Raw genomic sequence first — 21,090 nt, forward strand, 5'->3', positions numbered from 1 at the left:
CTCCAGGCCCAGGGCCCATGCCAAAGCTGGGGTAGCCACAAAGCTTTGCCCATTTCTGTTCACTGTTTCTCTGTTGGGGATGGATCCTAAGCCACTTGGAGGCTGATGATGAATTTTACTGCTCCAGAGGCCTCTTCTTTCCTGAGCTTTTTGGTTCAGGAATTCAGTTAGAAAAGCTCATAAATATTTGTTCAGAATACCCAAACAAGACAAGTTTCTGGGAATCATTCAAGATTTTAATTCATCTGTGGTTAATTAGTCACATTGCAGAAGTGTATTCAAAATGAATATACTATATTGAAAACAATGAAGAGAGAGCTGTTTTGTCTTATTCAGTTGTCTTTTCCAGTTTAGGCTGATTTCAGCGATGTCCAATTTATATTGACCCCAATACCTTCTAATGCATTTTGAACAGATATGAAAATCAAAAATCATCATCACTGACAATCAATCACACTTTCTCCCTGCGCCATCCCCAACACTTCCCTCATCCAACCCTTCTACCCATTGTCTCCCACCAGGCCCCCTGGTGAAGAGCCTGGCTCTGTGTTCTCCATCACCTCCTGGCTGGCACTGCCAGGCTGGGATGAGGAGCCCCTCAGTCTTCCCTGCTCCAGGCTGGACAAGCCCAGCTCCCTCAGCCTCTGCTCACAGCCCAAGGGCTCCAGCCCCACCTTGGAGGCCCTTCCCAGACCCTGCTCCAGCTGCCAGACATCTTTCCTGCCCTGGGGAACCCAAACCAGGCAACAGTGACCTTGATAATCCCCATCCTTGATGTCCTGGTCACACAGCCCTGGCCCCTTGTCCCCATGTCAGGCTCTGGGGTGGATCTGTGGAACACCCTTTGGTGGAGGCTGTGGCTCCAGGTGGGCCAGGGGGATCCTGGGGGACAGGGACCCTACTGGGCATGAACAGCATTGGAGTTGTTGGGAGAAACTGTGAGGGGGAGCTGGGGCAGAGTGACCAACCCAGTGACCTGACACAGCCCTACTGGGATGTCACACAGCCCCTCTGGGATGTCACAGCCTGCTCTGTGATGTCACAGCCCATTCTCTAATGTCACACAGCTGGTCTCTGATGTTACAGCCAACTCTGTGATATCAGAGTCTGCTCTGTGATGTCAGACCTCTGCCCTGTGATGTCACAGAACTGACCTATGATGTCATAGCTGCTCGACGACCCCACATAACCCACTCTGTGATGTCACAGCCCACTCTCTTACCTCGTATTACCAGATGATCAGTTGTCTCACCCAGGTGAGCTGACACCTGGAGCTTGTTCTCCAAAACCCCAGGCCTGTGGAAACCACACAATGCCCATTGTGTGAGAAGCGGAACTGGAAGTTTACCAGCCTCAATGTCCCTCCAGCTCAGCCAGGCCCACTGGAACATTGGGGCCCATGAGCACCAGGGAACACCAGAGAGACCCCCCCAGGAGGGAAGAAAACAGGGGTAAAAGGGAGGGGAAATATGTTAATGATTTTGGAGAAATTATTATCATTATCAATTATGTTTAGTCCAGGACAATCGATGGATATGTGTGCAAAATACAGAAAATAAACAGAAACTTTCCTGTGCTCAGCATGCAGGGCTTTGGGAGGAGCTATCCCCCGTGCATCCAGCTGAATAAAGAATGTTGCTTCTAAGTGCTACATTGGGGTTAAGGAGGTTTCTGTTTCACAAAAATTTTGATAACACTCCCACTGCCAAGGAAAGCTCTGTCTGCTGCTGTTCACAAACAGAGAAGGGCTGGTGGGAGATGTGGGGCTTGGAGGCTGCCTGGGGCACAGTGACCATGAAATAATCAAGATTTCAATGTTCTGTGAAAGAATGAGGGACAGCTAAAAATCTTCCACACTGGAATTAGGAAGGGCAGACTTTGGCCTGTTTAGGATGCAGATTTGGGGAGTACCAAATAAGTACTGATTTTTTTTAAAGAGAAACAGCCCTTAGAAACAAAGGGGACTGGGAAAGATGGATGCATGTCAAGAAAGTAATCTTAACCGGGAAGGAGCAGCCTGTCCCAGTGTGGCAGAAGATGAGCTGGTTAGGAGAATGACTGGCCTGGATGCCCATGGAGCTTTTATGGGAACTCAAGGGAAAAAAGAGGATGCAACTTTTGACAGAAGGTCAGGAAACTTAGGAAGTGTTTAAGGATGGTTTTTGGTCATGCAGAAAGAAAAGTTGAGAGGTGAAAGCTCAATTAGAGCTTAACATGGCCACTTCTGTAAAAAATAATAAAAAATGTTTCTATAAATAAATTAATAGCAAAACATGGGATAAAGAGAACCTCTTTCTTTGGATGCAGTGGAGAATAGAGAAACTAAAGATAAAGAAAAGGCTAAGATACTTAACACCTTGTTAATCTCAATTTTCAACATTTGGACAGGTTGCTCTCAGGACAAGTGTTCTCCTGAGCTGGCAGATGGGCACAGGGAGCACAACAGCCCCAGAAATCCAGGAGGAAGCAGTTGGTGACTTGCTGAGCCACTCAGATGCTCACAGATGTGTGGGACCGGATGGGATCCATCTTAGGGGGATGAGGGAGCTGGTGGATGAGGTCCCCAAGCTGCTCTCCATCATTTACCATCAGTCCTGGCTCAGCAGGGAGGGCCCAGAGGACTGGAGGTGCCAATGTGAGCCCATCCCCAAGAAGGGCTGGAAGGAGGATCTGGGGAACTCCAGGCCTGTCAGCCTGACCTGGGTGCCTGGCAAGGTTATGGAACAGATCACCTTGAGTGCCATCACAGGGCACCCACAGGATGGCCGAGGGGTCAGAGCCAGCCAGCAGTGATTTCCACATCTGCATTGATGATTTGGATAAGGAGATTTAGTCCACCATCATCAAATTTGCAGAAGACAACAAGTTGTCTGGGAATGTTGATCTGCTGGAAGGTAGGAGGGCTCTGCACAGGGCCCTGGACAGGCTGGATCCAGGGCCCAACTCCAACAAGCTGAGGTTTAACAAGTCCAAGTGCAGGGTCCTGCACTTTGGCCACAACAACCCCTGCAGCTCTACAGGCTGGGGACAGAGTGGCTGGACAGCAGCCAGGCAGAAAGGGACCTGTAAGGACTGATGGAGTGCAGGCTGCACATGAGCCAGAAGTGTGCCCAGGTGGCCAAGAAGGCAAATGGCTCCTGGCCTGCATCAGGAATGGCGTGGCCAGCAGGAGCAGGGGAGACATTCTTCCCTGTGCTCAAAACTGCTTGGGCAGCACCTTGAGCACTGTGTCCAGTTTCGGCCCCCAATTTAGGAAGGACATGGAGCGCCTGGAGCGTGTCCAGAGATGGGCAACAAGGCTGGGGAGGGGTCTGGAACACAAGTCCTGTGAGGAGTGGCTGAGGGAGCTGGGGTTTTTTATCCCGGAGAAGAGGAGGGTCAGGGGACACAAGGCAGTGCGAGGGCACAGGTTGGACTTGATGATCTCCATGGCCTGTTCCAACCTTGGTGATTCTGGGATTCTCTGACAGAACCCTTGAAGCAGTCACAGGATAAGCCCTGGGCCTCCTCTTCAGAAGCTGCAGCAGCCCAGGTCCCTCAGCGTCTCCTGCCAGCCCCAAAGCCCATCCTGTCAGTCCTGTGGAGCCTCTGCAGCTCCTCCTCACTGCCCAGAGCAGGGAGCCCCAGAGCCAGACACAGCAGTCCAGATGTGCCCCCCTGGCCTGGGGTGCCTCTGCAAGGGAGCAGCACCAGGCACTGCAGGAGCCTGCAGACAATTCCGGCAGCACTTATAGGATGATCCTGCTCCCCAAGGGAAATTCCTATGGTGCCAAGTCAGGAACTGCAATGGGGAGTAGGGCCAGAGAGGAAAGGGCAAACAGGGATGGGCTCCTTGGAGGGGAGGGAACAGGGCTGGGCAAAAGGAAGAAATTTGTGGCAGGGAACAGTAAAGAAAGCAAAGGTGGAGACAAAGAAATGCTCAGGGCTGTTTGGGGGTGGCTGCCAGACAGCCCTGGCCCTAAGCAACAGCGTCTGCAGTGGGAGACTCTCAGCTGATGGGAACAAACTTTCTGGCTGACTGCAGAGGCCAGGACAAAGCTGAGTGTTTTTCCTGGTGTCCCCCAGCCCTTGTTGGCCCATGGGCTGATGGCATTTGCTCCCCCTCAGGTTCATGTCCCCGCACCAACAGCATGGGGGTGCTCCCCCTGCTGTGTGCAATGCAAACAGGGGCTGCTGAGCCAGTGCTGCCGTGTCTGTGCCTGCAAGGATGGGGCACCTGTGTGAGCTGGGGGAGAGGCCACGGCTGCAGAGGGGGGATGTTGTTGGCAGCTCCATGAGGATGCTCTGGGACACTGCCCTGGACTGTCCAGTGCACTGGGGATGGATCACCCCTGCTCTGCTGCTCTTTCCCATCTCCCCCAGGGCCCTTGCAGAGCCCCAGCCATGCTGTGTGCCCCCAGCCTGCCCAAAGCCAGCCTGGGGCTGCTCACAGGGCTTTTCTGTGCTGATCATTGGCCTGGGCGTGTTCTTGCGACAGCCTTTGCAAGGAGCCTGAAGCCCCCAGGCCCTGGGCTGAGGCGTCAGCGCTGCCCCAGCAGTGCCCATGGCCTGTCCCTGCTGCAACCCTGGCACTGCCACCCCCAGGACTGTGCCTGGCCCCGAGAGCACTCAGGGCCTACAGCAACACCAGGGCCACCAGGGCAGCGGGGCAGGGCCACAGCAGCAGCACTGGCAACACCAAGTGCTGCTGCTGCTGGGCACAGCCGCTGGGCCAGAACTGATCTGCCCCCAGCTCTGCACACAGACGTTGCCGCTGCAGCTTCAGAGATGGCAACAAAAGGGCATCTCTGCAGAAAACTCTGCTGGGAGTTCCTTCAGTTTGTTTAAAGCCACCAAGAGCGCAGCCACAGGGAAGGTAGAGAGAAACAAAATGAGAAATGGCACAAACAATGATATTTTTGTTGACAATATTTAAAAATTAAAATACAGGAAAAAAAATCGAAAATCAAAGAAACAAGAATTTTCAAAGATTTTCTTATGAGTGACTTTTATTACGAGTGACTTGCAGAAACTGGCCAGCAGTTTAATGTTTCTGAAAGCATCCAGTCGTCAGCCTCCACACTGCAACCTTGAGCTCCTGGTTCCTCAGGCTGTAGATGAGGGGGTTCAGTGCTGGAACCACCACCAAGTATAGAATTGAAACTGACAGATCCAGGGATGGGGAAGAGATGGAGGGGGGCTTCAGGTGAGCAAATGCGGCTGTGCTGAGGAACAGGGATACCACGGCCAGGTGAGGGAGGCAGGTGGAAAAGGCTTTGTGCCGTCCCTGCTCAGAGGGGATCCTCAGCACAGCCCTGAAGATCTGCACATAGGAGAAAACAATGAACAGGAAACAACACAATGCTAAACAAGCACTAACATCAATGAGCCCAACTTCCCTAAAGTAGGATTTGGAGCAGGAGAGCTTGAGGATCTGTGGGATTTCACAGAAGAACTGGTCCAGGGCATTGCCCTGGCACAGGGGCAGGGAAAATGTATTGGCCGTGTGCATGAGAGCAGTGAGAAAGGCACTGGCCCAGGCAGCTGCTGCCATGTGGGCACAAGCTCTGCTGCCCAGGAGGGTCTCATGGTGCAGGGGTTTGCAGATAGACACGTAGCGGTCATAGCACATGATGGTCAGCAGATAAAATTCTGCTGAGATGAAGAACATAAAGAAAAAGACCTGAGCAGCACATCCTGTGTAGGAGATGGCCCTTGTGTCCCAGAGGGAATTGTGCATGGCTTTGGGGACAGTGGTGCAGATGGAGCCCAGGTCGCTGAGGGCCAGGTTGAGCAGGAAGAAGAACATGGGCATGTGCAGGTGGTGGCCGCAGGCTACGGCGCTGATGATGAGGCTGTTGCCCAGGAGGGCAGCCAGGGAGATGCCCAGCAAGAGGCAGAAGTGCAGGAGCTGCAGCTGCCGCGTGTCTGCCAATGCCAGCAGGAGGAAGTGGCTGATGGAGCTGCTGTTGGGCATTTAGAGTGCCTTGGCATGGGGATCTGTAAAAAAGTAATCATGGAATACTTGGGTTTTGAGAGGACTTTAAATATCCCAGGACAGCCTGGGGGCACTTTCCCCCTACTGCCTGCCCAGGGCTCTGCTGCCTGGAGCTGTCCCTGCCAGCAGCTGCTCCCTATGCCCAGGGCTGGGACCTGCCAGTGCTGCCAGAGCCCAGCTCAGCCCTGGGGGCTCAGCTCTGCCCTGCAGACCCCTCCCAGCTCAGGCACTGCCCAGGGGCAGCTCTGGCTCTGCAGGCTCTGATGGAAACATCAGCGCAACCCTGAGGAGGCTGGAAAAGTGACAGTGATGCTGCCTGTGAGAGGCCCTGTCTTGATCTCTCTCACTGCCTGGTTTATTCGATCTGTGATATTTTTATTTCTTATTCAAAACCTGAACTGAGAGATTAATATCTATGTGCAATTTCCAATCCAAGTATCAGAGACAAGTAGATTTTTAAAGCAAAATTTTCCCTTTTATGCAGCCCGTGCCTTGCTGTTCTCCATGTATAATCTACTTGGAAATGTTCTGCAGTTAAATGCCATGCTGGGAGCAGTCCTGAACAATGCAGCATCCTCCCCACATCAGGAGAACACTTCCAAGCCTTACCAGCTGGCTCCTCCCACCCAGATCGTTGCTCCCCAGTGCTGGGAGCAGCTGCCAGGGCTGGTTGAGAGCTGTCCCTGGCAGGCAGCAGAGTCCCTGTCCCAGCACAGCGCCCTGGGCTGCAGGACCCTGCTCTGCAGGACAGGCCTGGGCACCCCTGGCTGCTCTGCACAAGAGACAATCAGAGAATGTACTCACAGGGTCTGTAGGCATTGGGATGTTCCAGCCTGAGGAAATGGCTGCAGGAGCTGCAGCTGCATTGTCCTTCAGCCAGAGGTTCCTGTGCCAAGGGCTGGCAGTGATTCTGCCCCAGCAACTTCTCAGCACCTTCCCAGCCCTGACTGAGTGAAGCTCTCTGTGCCTCTCTGCTGTGCCCGGGGTGGCTGCAGGCAGTGCCCCAGTCCTGCTGGGCTGGCAGAAGAGCTGCTCATCAAGAGAAATGTGCTTTTGAAGCTCTTCTTGGTTACCAGGATCTGCCTCTGTGCCAGGAGCCCAGCCCATCTCATCAGCACAGACACAGCACAAGGACTTTAATGAGCCTCTGGGGCTTTGTGCTCAGGCCTTGAACATCAGTCCCTGAGAGGCAGCTGAAGAAACCGCTCCAGAACTCCAAGGTAGAATACAACTCCAAAGTTTGTTGGACTTTTAATGGGTCCCACTGAGGAACACCACTGAGAAAGTGTCCCCAGGCCCCAGACAGAGCAGAGAACTGGAGGCAGTGATGACAGGTGGGGACATAGAGAAGCCAAGTCTTGGTGCCCTGGGGCACAGCAGCAGGGTCTGTGCCACCAAGGGCTGTGAGGAGACACCTTGTCCTGAGGCCCTGGGGCCTCCTGGCACAGCCCCAGCCAGGCTGGGCACTGTCAGCCCCTTGTCCTGCCCTCAGCATCCCCCCCTAGCCCACATCCCAGTGGCCTCAAGGATCTGCTGGAAGGAGTCCCTGGGGAGCCTGGGCCAGGAACAGCCTTGGGGGCTCCTGAATGCTTCCAGGGACTGCAGGTTTTTTAAAGGACTTTGGGTTTGGTTTTTGCCTTGGAGTCCCTGAGAGGTTTGTGCAATCATGGCCTCCAATTATCTGCTGTAATTAGTCCCTGGAGAGGTTTTGTCAGTAACAACACTCAGTGGGCTCCATAATGCTTCAGGGTACTTCAGTTATTTTAAGGTACTTGGTTGTTTCCCTTTTGATAGACACTCTGTGAGAGGCTTGTGCAATCATGACCCCAATTATCTGCTTTAATGAGTCCCTTGAGAGCTTTGTACTGACACTTATGGGGCTCATTAATGCTTTGAGATACTCAATATTTTTAAGGTACTTTGAATTTTCCTTTCTACACTCTGATTCTCTGAAAGGATTTTGTGCCATCCTGGCCTCCAATTCTGTCTTCCAAGGAGCCCTTGAGGAGCCTGTGTTGGCAATGGACCTTAGTGAGATCCATTCAAGCTTTGAGACACTTTGAGTTTTTCCTCTGATTTCGACTCTTGGAAAGGTTTGTGCAATCTCCTCTCAGGCCCTGAGGTTCAAGGGCTCAGCTCCAAATGTACCACAGGGCTCATTAGGATCAAGCAAGTCCTCATGGCTCTGCCTTGATTTTCCTCAGCTCTGGAACAGTTCATTAGGAAAAGTTCCTTTTGTAGTTATGGAGAAATATTTCAAAGAGCTTCTAAGAAATATGTATTCCTAACTTAAGAAATGTATTTTATTAGTGTTGTCTGTAGAGAAGTGGTTGTTGCAGCATTCTGTGATTGATTTTGATCCAGGCTATCTCCTAAGAATGTCTGGCGAGGTCAGTGAAGTTGTACCTTGAGAGCTGACCCAGTGTGGACAACCTTGCCCCAGATTCCGCAACCCCATGTGAGAAACAATTTTTACTTTCAAATATTTTAAATGGTTTATTAAGACCTTGTAAAAATACAACAGAATACTGAATAAAGAAAACAATACAGCATCAGGAGCAAAAAATTCAGTCACCATGTGCGTGTCTACAAAATGGATGCTCTGTCTTTTATACCTCTAGCCCCTCCCAAAGTCTTGTCAATCAACTCCTTCTTCACTGTCCAGTGGTGTAGATCACTGTCTTACATCTTGATTGGAGGTCAAGTGCTGCCATAGTAACAAGCCAACCCTCCCAAATGCCCCAACTACTGAGGCCATCCTGTGATAACAATGCAAGGGGGAGGGGAAGGATAACTATACATATACAAAACTTTTCATAACATATATTTAATGTTCACTCCTTAATTGTGAGTGTCAACCATAGGATTACTCATCTATAATAAACCCCCCTTTTCTTTTTCTAGAAGTCATTGTTTTCAAACAATTGATTCAAAAGTTTTCTCTAATTTTTGAATGAGTCATACCAGCATCTGTTGATGTGGGCAAGGACAGTGGGACAGGAGAAAAAATCTCAGGTTTTCCTTAGACACACTTGTTTGGAATGAACAAAAAGCCATCACAGAGGTCCAGTATGGCTTTGAGTCCCATCTACCGTGCCTATGTGGCTGCTACCCATAGTCAGTGTATCTTAGGGGTGAGTACAGAGGCCAACTCGGTCCTGCCCTCCAGTCCTTGTTGAATTAAAAGGCAACTGAGGAATGATAGAGGTTTGGTATGGCCTTTTGTCCCCACCTTACCATGCCTATGTGGTTGCTACCCACAGCAGGGCTATGGAGCCTTCTTGGTAGTGAACAAAGGGGCCAACCTAATCTTGCCCTGTATTCCTTGTCTAACTTCTTAAGGATGCTGCCCCATTACCTTTTTCAGTCCCTTGTGTACTTCTCCTCAACAGACGCTGGTAATTCTCACCCACAAAAACAGGAAGACAGTTCTCAAGCTGGTTGGTGGAAGCTTAACTCTACTTTTGGGGCGTCTTGGTGTTTTTTTCTGGTTGTTTCTCAGTCTCTGCTTGAAAGGCAATCTTGTTTCACCCAGCCTGGATGTTGTAGTCCACTCTTTGGGTTCTTCTAGTGGGCTTTTGACTCTGTTGCCATGAGTCCATCCGCACTCTTCAGTTTGTATGGCCGATTCGGTGGTGAGCAGTACCTGAAAGGGACCTTCCCACTGAGGACTTAGAGGCTGATCTCTCCATGACTTGATCATCACCCAATCCCCAGGATTAATATTATGGATTCTGAAATCCAGGGTGGTAGTTTGAGGAATTGCCCCTTTACGTCGTATCCCTTATAAGGTTTATGCTATAGACAAAACTTATTTCTTGGCATTGGCTTCCCCCTCCCTCATAGTGGAAGCCTTCTGGGGTGAGGTCAGGAAGGGTAACCCAAACATCATTTCATAGTGTGACATCCCCATATCTGACTGGGCTTGAGTTCTAATTCTTAATAAGGCCAAATGGAGACATTTTGTGCATGACATTTGGGTTTCAAACATTAGCTTAACTAGAGCTCTTTTAAGAGTTTGATTCACTCTCTCAACCTGACCGGAACTCTGTGGATGCCTTGGTGTCCTGGTTTGGGGCAAATTTGTTAAGAATTTGCAAAGGAGGGCCCCTCTAGAAAGCAAAACCCACACGGCCCCTCCCCCCAACTGGTTCAGGAAGAATTCTTCGGAGAGAAGTGGAAAGAACCTGTTTATTTAACAGGCACAGCACCCTCCAGCACACAAAGTTAACAATACCGGATGACACCGCTCTGAGAAAGATGACAAAATCAGAAAGTCTCTTTCGGGGGTGGTTGCTCTGTTCTCAGTCCCTCCGGTGCTGGGGCAGCTGCTGCAGCCACACCGTGCAAACCTTCGGTGTTCCCAGGTCCCAGTCCAGAGCAGGTTCGAGATGGTCACAGAAACAGGAGAGGAGAAACAGTCCAGGAAGGAATTTGGACTGTTTAGCTAGAACTAGCTAATAAGCAGAGGCCAAAGCAGAGCAGAAGCGAGAGCAGAAAAGAGAGCAAGCAAAGCAGCAAGCCGAAAGCAAGAAGCGAAAACAGCCCTATGTACTGTCGGTCTCTGTGTCCCTGATAAGAGAAACCCAAACAAAACTTCCACTCTTCAGAGCCAGTCTTAAAGGCACAGAACATATGAATGGGGATACAAGCATCATAATGTCACCGCAGGACACTTGGATTGCGAAATTCTTATTTTACTCCCAGGGCTTGAACAACTTGCTGCAATATCTTTGTTGTAAATTGAGTTCCCCAGTCGGGTTCAATCCTGTTTGCCCTCCCACATCAGGGAATGATTGATTCTAGAAGTGTTTTACTTACAACATTGGCATTGGCTTTCACAGTGGGTACCCTTTCTACCCAATGAGTCCCGTGATCTACTATCACTGGCAAAATCTTCCACCGTTGTATGTGGGGAAGCTCAGTAAAGTCTACTTGGATGTTTTGGAAGGGCCCCAATGCTAGTTGTCACCCTCTTCTGGGGGTTTTCCTCGTGATTTTCTTATTCACTTTTTGACATACCACACTCCATTCAGTTACTTGCTTAGCTACTCTGAAAATTCCTATGCCGTCCTAATCCCATAGATATTGATCCCTTAGCACTTGTGTACCCGAATGTGTTGTTCCATGTATGCCTTCTAGCATTTTCCTGGCCAGGAGTTTATTCAACACTTGCCTCCCATCTGCTAATCTCCACTTCTCTTTTTTATCTTTCTTGGCTTCTCTTTTAAGGAGTTCTTCCTCTTCAGTCCCACTGAATATGGGGACTTTTTGCATTTCTCTCATGGGTGTTAATACTATTATTACTTTTTTTATCTCTGATTCAATTGCATTTTTAGCTTCTAGATCAGCCTAACTGTTTCCTCACTCCTCCTGAGTTGCCCCTTTTTTATGCCATTTAACATACACCACTGCTACTTCCTCTGGTAATTGTAAGGTTTCTAACTCTTCTAAAAGAAATTTTTTGTGAATCAGTCCCTTTCCGTTTAAATTGAATAGCCCCCTCTCTTCCCAAATTTTTCCAAAGGCACGCACTATTCCAAAAGCATATTTTCAATCTGTATCTATTGTTCCAGTTTTCTGTGGTAATGTTTCCAGAGCTTGTTTTAGGGCATTCAACTCACACCTTGGGCTGACAAGTTGGAAGGTAACTTTCTCTTTTCTAGCTACCAACCCTTCATGCACTATAGCGTACCGCAATACCCTGTGCCCCTTTATTTCTCATGAAGATCCATTGATGTACAATCATTTTCCCCCTTGGAGTGGTTGATCTGTTAGGTCCTCTCTTACTTTAGTTTGATAGTTTATAACCTCTAGGCAATTATGTATTAGTTCCTCATCTGGTTCTCCATAGAAAAACTGGGCAGGGTTGAGTTCGTTACACACAATTACCTCTAAATCATTATCTATTTAGATGGCTTCATAATTTAACATACAGGAATCAGTGAACTATTTCTCAGCCTTTTGGCTTAGGATACTTCTAACTGAGTGTGGGGTATATATTTTCAATTTTCCCCTAAGGGTTAATGTCTTGGTTTGAAGAGAGGCTTCTGCTAATGAAGGCAGGACCTTCCCCGGAAGTGGAAAATGTAAACCTCTCCCTCTGAATTATTATAATTTTGAAATTAAGGGGGGGTCTCAGGCAAAGATATGGGAGCAAGAATAACAGTTCTTTATTAGGGAAGAAAATTAAACAAATAAACCATGCAGTAATACAAACAGCACTGACAGAGTCAGAATATGACCTGACATCCTGTTGGTCAGGGTGCTGGTAGCAGTCCAATTGAAATGGTGGCTGCAGTCCTCCTGAAGTGGTAGATGTGGTTCTGTTGAAGCAGTGATCCTGTAGAAGGGTGTAGTCTTCCTTTGAAGGTCCAGTGATGGTGTGGATAGGCCTGGTCTTCCTCCGGGAATCCAATGGAAAAGGCTGCTGCTCCTCTGGGAATCCAGTGGAAAAGGCTGTTCTGGTGTCCCAAAATCTCAGGTTATATCTAGTTAGGAATGCTTGGCTCCTCGCTCTGGGCGGAGCATCTCACAATGGGATGCTATAATTTTGATCAGTCATGCAGTGACACTCAATGGCTCATTAACAGCAGATGTCTTCCCAGAGGGAGGATTGGTTTGTGGAAGAGATAAAGAAAACTGCCCAATTAACAGAAGATAACTGCCTCACCTCTAACAGATGGGAACAGAACACACATATTGCCTTGCAATCCAGGACATTATCCACCCCTTATTCTATTTCCATCTGCATCAGAGTAAAACCGTACACACAGTTTTCACTTACGACTAGGTTTCCTTGTAGTACACAACAGCTTTCTCCGTCTTTTTGCATTACCCACCAAATGTAACCAGGTCCTTGAGCAAAAACAATCCCACAGAGGGGGTTGTCTTTGCCTGGGGTGGAATTAATACAAACAGTCTTTCCTAACATACCTTTCATGTGTACAACAGGGACTTTATCTCCATCCACTGTGTGCAGGGGTTCAGACTGGGCAGGATCAGCTCGATTTATGGACCCTCAGATGTTGACCATCCAGGTGGCTTTTGCTAAGTTCATTTGCCAATTTCTAAAAGTTCCGCCACCAATTGCCTTCAGAGTCATCTTAAGTAGTCTGTTGCACCATTCAACTTTCCCAGCAGCTGGTGCATGATAGGGGATATGATATATCCACTCAATACCATGTTCTCTGGACCAGGTATTGATAAGGCTGTTCTTGAAATGAGTCCCATTGTCTGACTCAGTCCTCTCAGGGGTTCCATGTCTCCACAGGATTTGCTTTTCCAGGCCAAGGATGGTGTTCCTGCAGTGGCGTGAGGCACAGGGTAGGTCTCCAACCATCCAGTGGTGGCCTCCACCATGGTCAGCACGTAGTGCTTTCCCTGGCGTGTCTGGGGCAGTGTGATGGAGTCAATCTGCCAGGCCTCCCCATACTTGTACTTGGACCACTGCCCAGCATGCCATAGGGGCTTCACTCGCTTGGCCTGCTTGATGGCAGCACACATCTCACAGTCATGGATGACCTGAGAAATACTGTCCATGGTTAAATCCACCCCTCGATCTCGTGCCCAATTAGAGGTGGCATGTCTGCCCTGATGACCTGAGGCATCATGGGCCCATCAAGCTAGGAAAAACTGTCCCTTCTGTTGCCAATCTAAGTCTATCTTTGACACCTCTATTTTTGCTACCTGATCTACCTGTTCATTGTTTTGGTGTTCCTCATTAGCCAACTCTTGGGGACATGAGCATATATGTGGTGGACCTTCACAGGTAGCCTCCCTACCCTGGAAGCAATGTCTTTCCACTCATCAGCAGCCCAAATTGGTTTTCCTCTACGCTGCCAGTTAGCCTCTTTCCACCTCTCCAGCCATCCCCACGGAGCATTGGCTACCATCCATGAATCAGTATAAAGGTAGAGCTTTGGCCATTTCTCTCTCTCAGCAATGTCCCGGGCCAGCTGAACAGCTGTGAGTTCATCAAGTTGACTTGATCCACTTTCTCCTTCAGTAGCTTGTGCAACCTGTCAGGTGGGGCTCCATATGGCTGCTTTCCACTTCTGGTTCATCCCTACAATGCGACAGGAACCATCAGTGAAAAGAGTGTAGCGTGCTTCCTCTGCTGTTAGATGGTTGTTATGGTGAAGCTCCTTCAGCACATGTCACTGGTTCTTGTTCTCCATCTGTGAGACCAAAATTTTCACCTTCAGGCCAATTTGCAATTAATTCCAGAATCCCAGGGCGATTCAGTTTACCTATACAAGCATGCTGTGTGATAAGCAATCCACTTGCTCCATGTGGCACTGGTGGCATGGAGCCACCAGTGGAAGGAACCTTGTCTTTGAACATCCACCCCAGCACTGGTAGTCAGGGTGCCAAGAGGAGTTGTGCTTCTGTACCAATCACCTCTGAGGCGGCTTGGACTCTTTCATAGGTAGCCAAGATTTCTTTCTCTGTTGGAGTATAGTTGGCTTCAGACCCTCTGTAGCTTCGACTCCAAAATCCCAGTGGTCGGCCTCGAGTCTCCCCAGGCACCTTCTGCCAAAGGCTCCAGGACAAGCCATGGTTCCTGGCTGCAGAGTAGAGAACATTCTTCACCTCTGGTCCTGTCCTGACTGGGCCAAGGGCTACTGCATGAGCAATCTCCTGCTTGATCTGTGCAAAGGCTTGTTGCTGCTCTGGGCCCCAGTGTAAAGTGTTCTTCTTATGGGTGACCAGGTAGAGAGGGCTCACGATCTGACTGTGTTGGGGAATGTGCATCCTCCAAAAACCTATGGCGCCTAGGAAAGCTTGTGTTTCTTTCTTGCTGGATGGTGGAGACATTGCTGTGATCTTGTTGATGACATCGGTGGGAATCTGACACCGTCCGTCTTGCCACTTCACTCCCAGAAACTGGATCTCTTGAGCAGGTCCCTTGACTTTGCTCTTCTTGATGGCGAAGCCAGCTTTTAGGAGAATCTGGATAATTTTCTCCCCTTTCTCGAACACTTCTGCTGCTGTCTTCCCCCACACAAGGATGTCATCAATATATTGTAGATGTTCTGGAGCCTCACCCTTTTCCAGTGCAGTCTGGATCAGTCCATGGCAGATGGTGGAGCTGTGCTTCCACCCCTGGGGCAGTTGGTCCCAGGTGTACTGCATGCCCCTCCAGGTGAAAGCAAACTGAGGCCTGCATTCTGCTGCCAGAGGAAAGGAGACAAACGTGTTAGCAATGTCATCAGTGGAGTACCACTTTGCTGCCTTGGACTCCAGCTCATACTGGAGTTCCAGCATGTCCGGCACAGCAGTGCTCAGCAGTGGAGTCACTTCATTCAAGGCACAATAGTCCACAGTCAATCTCCATTCTTTGTCAGATTTGTGCAGAGGCCAGATGGGACTGTTGAAGGGTGAGTGAGTCTTGCTGACCACTCCTTGGCTCTCCAGTTCACGGATCATTTTGTAGATGGGGATCACGGCATCAGGATTCATCCAACACTGCCAGCGGTGCACTGTTGAGGTGGCAGTTGGCCAGCGTTGCTCTTCCACCTTCAGGAGTCCTACTGTAGATGGGTTTTCTGATAGTCCAGGCAAAATATTCAACTGTTTAATGTTTTCTGCCTCCACAGCAGCTATGCCACAGGCTAATCTGAGTCCCTCTGGGTTTTTGTAATAGCTGTTCTGGAGGAAGCCTATGCCCAGAATACACGGGGCCTCTGGGCCAGTCACAATAGGATGTTTCTGCCACTCTTTCTCAGTCAGGCTCATCTCAGCTCCCAACAGGGTCAATTGCTGTGATCCCCCGTCACCCCAGCAATGGAAAAAGGTTCAGCCTCCACATGTCCCGATGGTATTAGGGTACACTGCACACCAGTATCAACTAAGGTGTCGTACTTTTGTGGTTCCAATGTGCCAGGCCATTGAATCCACACTCCGCAGAAAACTGGCTTTCCGGTGCCTCTTCCCGGCTAGAGGCAGGGCCCCTTCAACCCTTGTTATTATTTCTTTCTTAGGCATACATGGTAGAGGTACCTTCAAGGGGATCTGACAGATCATACTCAGCAGCTCGGTCATGGGAGACTGAGGCTACCTTCACTTTACTGGAGTTCCCTTGATTAGTGTTTCCCTCCTTGAGTTGACACACCCGTGCTGCCAGGACAGAAGTGGGTTTTCCATCCCACCTTCCCATGTCTTCCCCATGGTCATGCAAAAAGGAACACAGGTCAGGCCATGGGGTGTACCCTCTCTTTGTAGCTGGGGAAGATCGGGCTCTGACTCTGGGGCCTGTGACTCGCACTGGTGCAGTGTGGGGACTGTTCCTCCTCACCTCCTCCTCATCATCTCCGTCATCTCCTCTCTGAGTTCTTGGACCATGGCAGAGACATGAGCCTGCATCGGGCCATTGATCACACTCTCATAAATTCTAAGTTTGTTGGCAATAGATCCACTGTCTCTCAGTTGGTATCAGCATTAATCGTTGCAATAAAGGTGGTGTATTGAGATGGCCCCAGATTTGCCAGACTCCACAGCATTTGCCCTGTGCACCTGACCTTGTCAGGGTCATTATCATGCTGTCCATACCTCCCAAAGAGTCCCTCCAATACTGCCACTTCTCTCAGCTGTTGGATCCCTTCCTCAAGAGTCTTCCAGCACATTCTATGGTGCTGGTCCTGCATTCTCTACCGGTGAACAAACCTCTCTCTGACACTTATTAAAAGCCGCTCCCAGAGGGAAAGGGACCCTGGCTCCCTTAAAAAACCTGAATGATACCTGAGTCCTGGGTCAAGGACCCCAGATTCCTTGCCTCACCACCATCAAGCTGGATGCCTGTACCCATAAGATCCCAGACACGAAGTAGCCAGGTTGTATAAGCCTCACGTCCCCATTGTACAATGTCTTTGTGCAGATTTCAGAGACTTTCATTCATCAGGACTTGGTGATAATTGGAATCTCTGACTGGCCTATGGGTTGTGAGGGCACTTCCCTATCTGGGTGCTCTCTTTTAGTCTTAGATCTCCATGTTTCTAGAGGGGCAACTGCTGCTGGCTGTGACTGCCTTTGCAATTCAGCTGGAACCTGGACAGTTGTAACATCTGTGGGTTCCGCTGCTGCACTATTAGACTCTCCCTCTTCGAGGCAGAGGGAGGGCTTCTCACCAGCTAGAGAAGTGTATTCCTTCAGCATCTGGCCGGCCCATTTCATGTATCTCCTTCACCAGACCCTCTACCGAATCTGGGTGGTTTGTATCTGAGGTGGGCTGTGGGGCAGGGTCAGGCTCTGGGGCAGCAGCATCCCTAGGCTCTGGTGGCGTGTTAGGTTTTGGGGTAGGTGTCAGGGTGGTTATCCAGGTTAGTCTCCCCTTCTCTCTAAATGCTAAATACAACAGGCCTATCAGCAACACCAGCCACTGTATGATATCATTAATATTTAGAGTGGATGTTAACCCTTCAAAAACTGGTGGGGTGGACCCAAAGAGATGGTTAAAGGGTTGGGAGAAGATTTTCCCAGTGTCATTTCCTTACAGCAGGTGCCATTATTAAAGTAACCCTAAAAACATACAGTTAGTGTGTGATAGCTGTAAATCCATGTGCCTGCTTTCCAGAGGAAGTTAAAAATCTATGAATTCCTCACCTTATTCATCCATAAAACAAGCTGGATAACAGACAGAGTAGCCTGGGTTATAGGACCCATGTTTAGATAAGGGTCTACAAATGGGAGAAATGCAGTCGTGATCATGTGCCACCAAAACCAGGGCAAGCTGGACCACATGGTGTCACTTAATGAGGTTTTTATAGCGGCAGAAACACAAAAAATTAGATTACTCAAGAACTGTTATTCCCTTTTTGTTTCTGTGCCCTCGAGCTGCACGTTGGGTGCCAAAATCTGTCTTGGTTTGGAAAGACTGGAGTCTGCTAGGGAAGGCAGGAGCCTCCCCTGAAAACGGAGAATGTAAACCCTCCCCACCCCTCCAAATTGCTATAAATTTTAAATTAAGGAGCTCTCAAGCAAAAATACGGGAGCAGGAAATAACAGTTCTTTAATAGGGAAAGGAAAAAAATAAAAGGATAAAATAAACAATGCAGTGCACTAGAACAACACTGACAGAGTCAGAACCCAACCTGGCACTCTGTGGGTCAGGGTGTTGGTAGCAGTCCTATTGGAAATGTGGCTGCAGCCCTCCTGAAGTGTCAGGTGTAATTCTGTTGGAGCAAGGGGGATCTTTATAGAAGGATGTATTCCTCCTCTGAAGATCCAGTGGAAGAAGAGGCAGCTGCTGTTCTGGGAAATCCTGTGGAGAAAGCCGTGCTGGTGTCTCAGAACCTCTGGATTAATCTGGATAGCAATGCTTGGCTCCTCCCTCTGGGTGGAACATCTCACAATGAGATGCTGTAGTTCTTATCAGTCATGCAGTGACATTCAATAGTCTGTTATCAGCAGATGTCCCCTCAAGAGGGAGGTGTGAATGTGGTCACTCATAGAGACAGAGAGGGAAAACTGCCCACTTGACAAAAGACAAAGGCCATACAGATGGTAATAGAATACATACTGCCTTGCAATCTGAAACAACCCCAGAGCCATCAGCCTGTCCCTCCTGGTTATGTGAAGAGGCGTCCAAATCCCATCTGGGAAAATTTTTGGTTCCTCCCCAAAGTCTGTAAAAATGGATAAAGTGATCAAAGGCATTTTCTCCCAAAACTTGCAGTGACAGAACAAAGGTCAATATCTCTAAATTGAATGAGGGTGGATTTACATTTGTTAGAAAGAGGAAATATTTTACAGTTAGGAGAGTGGCACAAAATGACAACTGTTTTTCCAGAGAAGTTGATTCCCCATCCCAGGAATTGTCCATGAGAAGGAGCTTTCTGCAACCTGACCCAGTGAAACCCTCTCCTCCGCAAGGACAGAATTCCTGTACTGTGGGTTCCCTGATGTGCTGGGTGCCCTCACAAGGCTTCTGGCCAGAATGTCTGCTGAGGGCAGCCAGGCTGCTGCTGGGGCAGTGACCTCACATCCATCACCATGGCAGCCCTGTCCCCTGGGCCTGGCTCTCTCCTTTCCTCTGCCCCTGGCTTGGCTCTGCTGGCATGAAGAGTTTTGTCATTAATATCTTGTCCCCAGGGTGCTGGGGCCAATGGCTTCCCAGTCAGGCTCCTGGGGCAGAAGTGGCTTTTCAGAGCCCAGCCAGGAATGAGCCCTGAGGCAGCAGCTCTGCAGTGGTGGCCACCAGGCCGGGCTGCCAAGGGAGGCTTCTGGCCATGGCCTGCAAGCAGCTGCTGCTGCCAAGGTGCCTTTGGTGCCTCAGGCTCTCCCTGGCACAGCTCCCAGCACGGCACTCTGCCCTTGTGCCCGAGCCCTTCCCTGTGCTGGGGCTGGCCTGGGGCTTTCCTGCAGTGGGACCTGCCCTGCTCATGGCCCAGGAAAGGCAGTTCCTGCTGGAGCAGGAGGCTCTGCCTGCAATGGGCTCCAACAACTCCAGACAGGCCCTGTTGACTTCAAAATTGCTTCCTAGAGCAGAATATTCTAATGGTTAGAGCTCCAATGCTGTGGACTCTGATCAGGATTTTTCTGTCTAATCATGATCAGATCAATTATAGCTGTATTTCTAGAAATCTGTCTGTTCTTCCATCATTAATCCTGTGGGACAAGTTGCATTAAAGTTGAATTCCACCTGTCCAATCTTTTGCACCTTTGTCAAAGTCTGTAGCTGGGATTGGATCCAGCCACTCCCAGTCTCCTCTCTAAAATGGAATTTTAGGAGTCTAGAGGTCCTGCAGGGCTTTTGGGGTTCTGTGGTGGCTGCTGTCTGTCATTTCTCCACCTCATGTCTCAGCAGGAATTTCTCAAATAAAGAAATAAAGCTTTTGCCTGAAGCTCCCACTGTGCCCATGACAGGAACCCCTGTGAGTGTCTGGGACATCTCGGCTCTTTGGCAGCCTGGGGACTGCTGGGATGTCACTGTGGAGCCCCCGTGAGTGCCTGTGACAGATCGGTGCCTTTGCAGCCCAAGGTGCCCTGGGATGTCACCATGGAATGGCTGTGACTGCCTCTGACCGCAGGGCTCTTTACAATCCCAGAGGCCCTGGGACTTCTCCATGGAGCCCCTGTCTCTGCGTGTGACATTCCAGCTCTGGAACAGCCTGGAGACTCTTGGAAAGTCCCCATGTGTTGCTGTAAGACACGAAAGAACAGAAGGGAACACCACTGTTCTCAAGGTTAAAGAAAAAGGAAGTTTATTTTCTGACTCCAACATTTATAGTTTTCCAAGAGTGACAGTGGATTGCAGGGTGACAGTGCCACCTCTCCGATAACACTGGAAAAACCAAGATTCCATCAACTCTCTCGTCCTCCATAAAGGAATGCAAAACAATGAGTTATTTACAGCAAGTGTGTGAGAAAGTTCGCTATAAGAATGTCAACATCTTAGAAAATCTTAAGAAATCAGGGTGACTCCCTTGGAACCCCTCTGAGTGCCTGTGGCAACTCAGTTCCTTAGCAGGCAAAAAACATCAGAACCCATAGCTCTAGAAAGTTTCCATGGCAACCATCACTAGGGCCCTGTTGCTATGGTCAGTTTCCATGGCAACCATCACTAACCCCCTGTTGCTATGGTCAGTTTTCATGGCAACCATCACCAGCCCCCTGTTGCTATGGTCATTCCCTTGGCAGCTCCATGGAGACCCCATGCCCGGGGTGGTTGCCATGGACACCAGCTCAGGCCTGCAGCCAGAGCCTGTTGCCATGGCAACCATTTGCAGCCCCATCCCCAGGCTCATGGGATCCCAGAACCACAGAACTGGCTGAGCTGGGAGGGACCCATCAGGATCCTCCAGTCCAACTGCTGGCCCTGCACAGGACACCCCAACAATGCCAGCCTGGGCCTGGCAGTGCTGTCCAAATGCTGCTGCAGCTCCGAGAGCCCTGGAGCTGGGACTCTTCCCTGGGGAGCCTGGGCAGGGTCCCAGCAGCCTCTGGCCAAAAACCTTTTCCTGAAATCCAACCTGAGCCTGCCCCAACTCAGCTGCAGCCATTCCCTCCACTCCTGTCCCTGGGCACCAGAGGGAAGAGGTTCCCACAGCCCCAGCCAGGGACCCACTCCCAAGGCTGCTGCCATGGCCACCAGGGCTGGGACCAGCTGGGAT

At 49.8% G+C, this 21,090-nt stretch overlaps 1 protein-coding gene across 1 annotated transcript; it reads right to left on the reverse strand.

Annotated features, from left to right (window-relative positions):
* Positions 1-5,023: 5,023 nt before the first annotated feature.
* Positions 5,024-5,956, reverse strand: LOC134434726 (olfactory receptor 14J1-like). The gene has a single exon (XM_063183349.1). It carries the CDS (start codon positions 5,954-5,956, stop codon positions 5,024-5,026), a length of 933 nt encoding a protein of 310 aa, XP_063039419.1.
* Between the last annotated feature and the right edge of the window lie 15,134 nt (positions 5,957-21,090).

This window comes from Melospiza melodia, unplaced genomic scaffold (assembly GCF_035770615.1).
Source record: "Melospiza melodia melodia isolate bMelMel2 unplaced genomic scaffold, bMelMel2.pri scaffold_46, whole genome shotgun sequence".
In the NCBI taxonomy this organism is placed as follows: domain Eukaryota; kingdom Metazoa; phylum Chordata; class Aves; order Passeriformes; family Passerellidae; genus Melospiza; species Melospiza melodia.

Bases quoted from the DNA above. Each gene is read 5' to 3' on its own strand.
- LOC134434726 (XM_063183349.1), bottom strand. From the start codon at position 5,956: ATGCCCAACAGCAGCTCCATCAGCCACTTCCTCCTGCTGGCATTGGCA.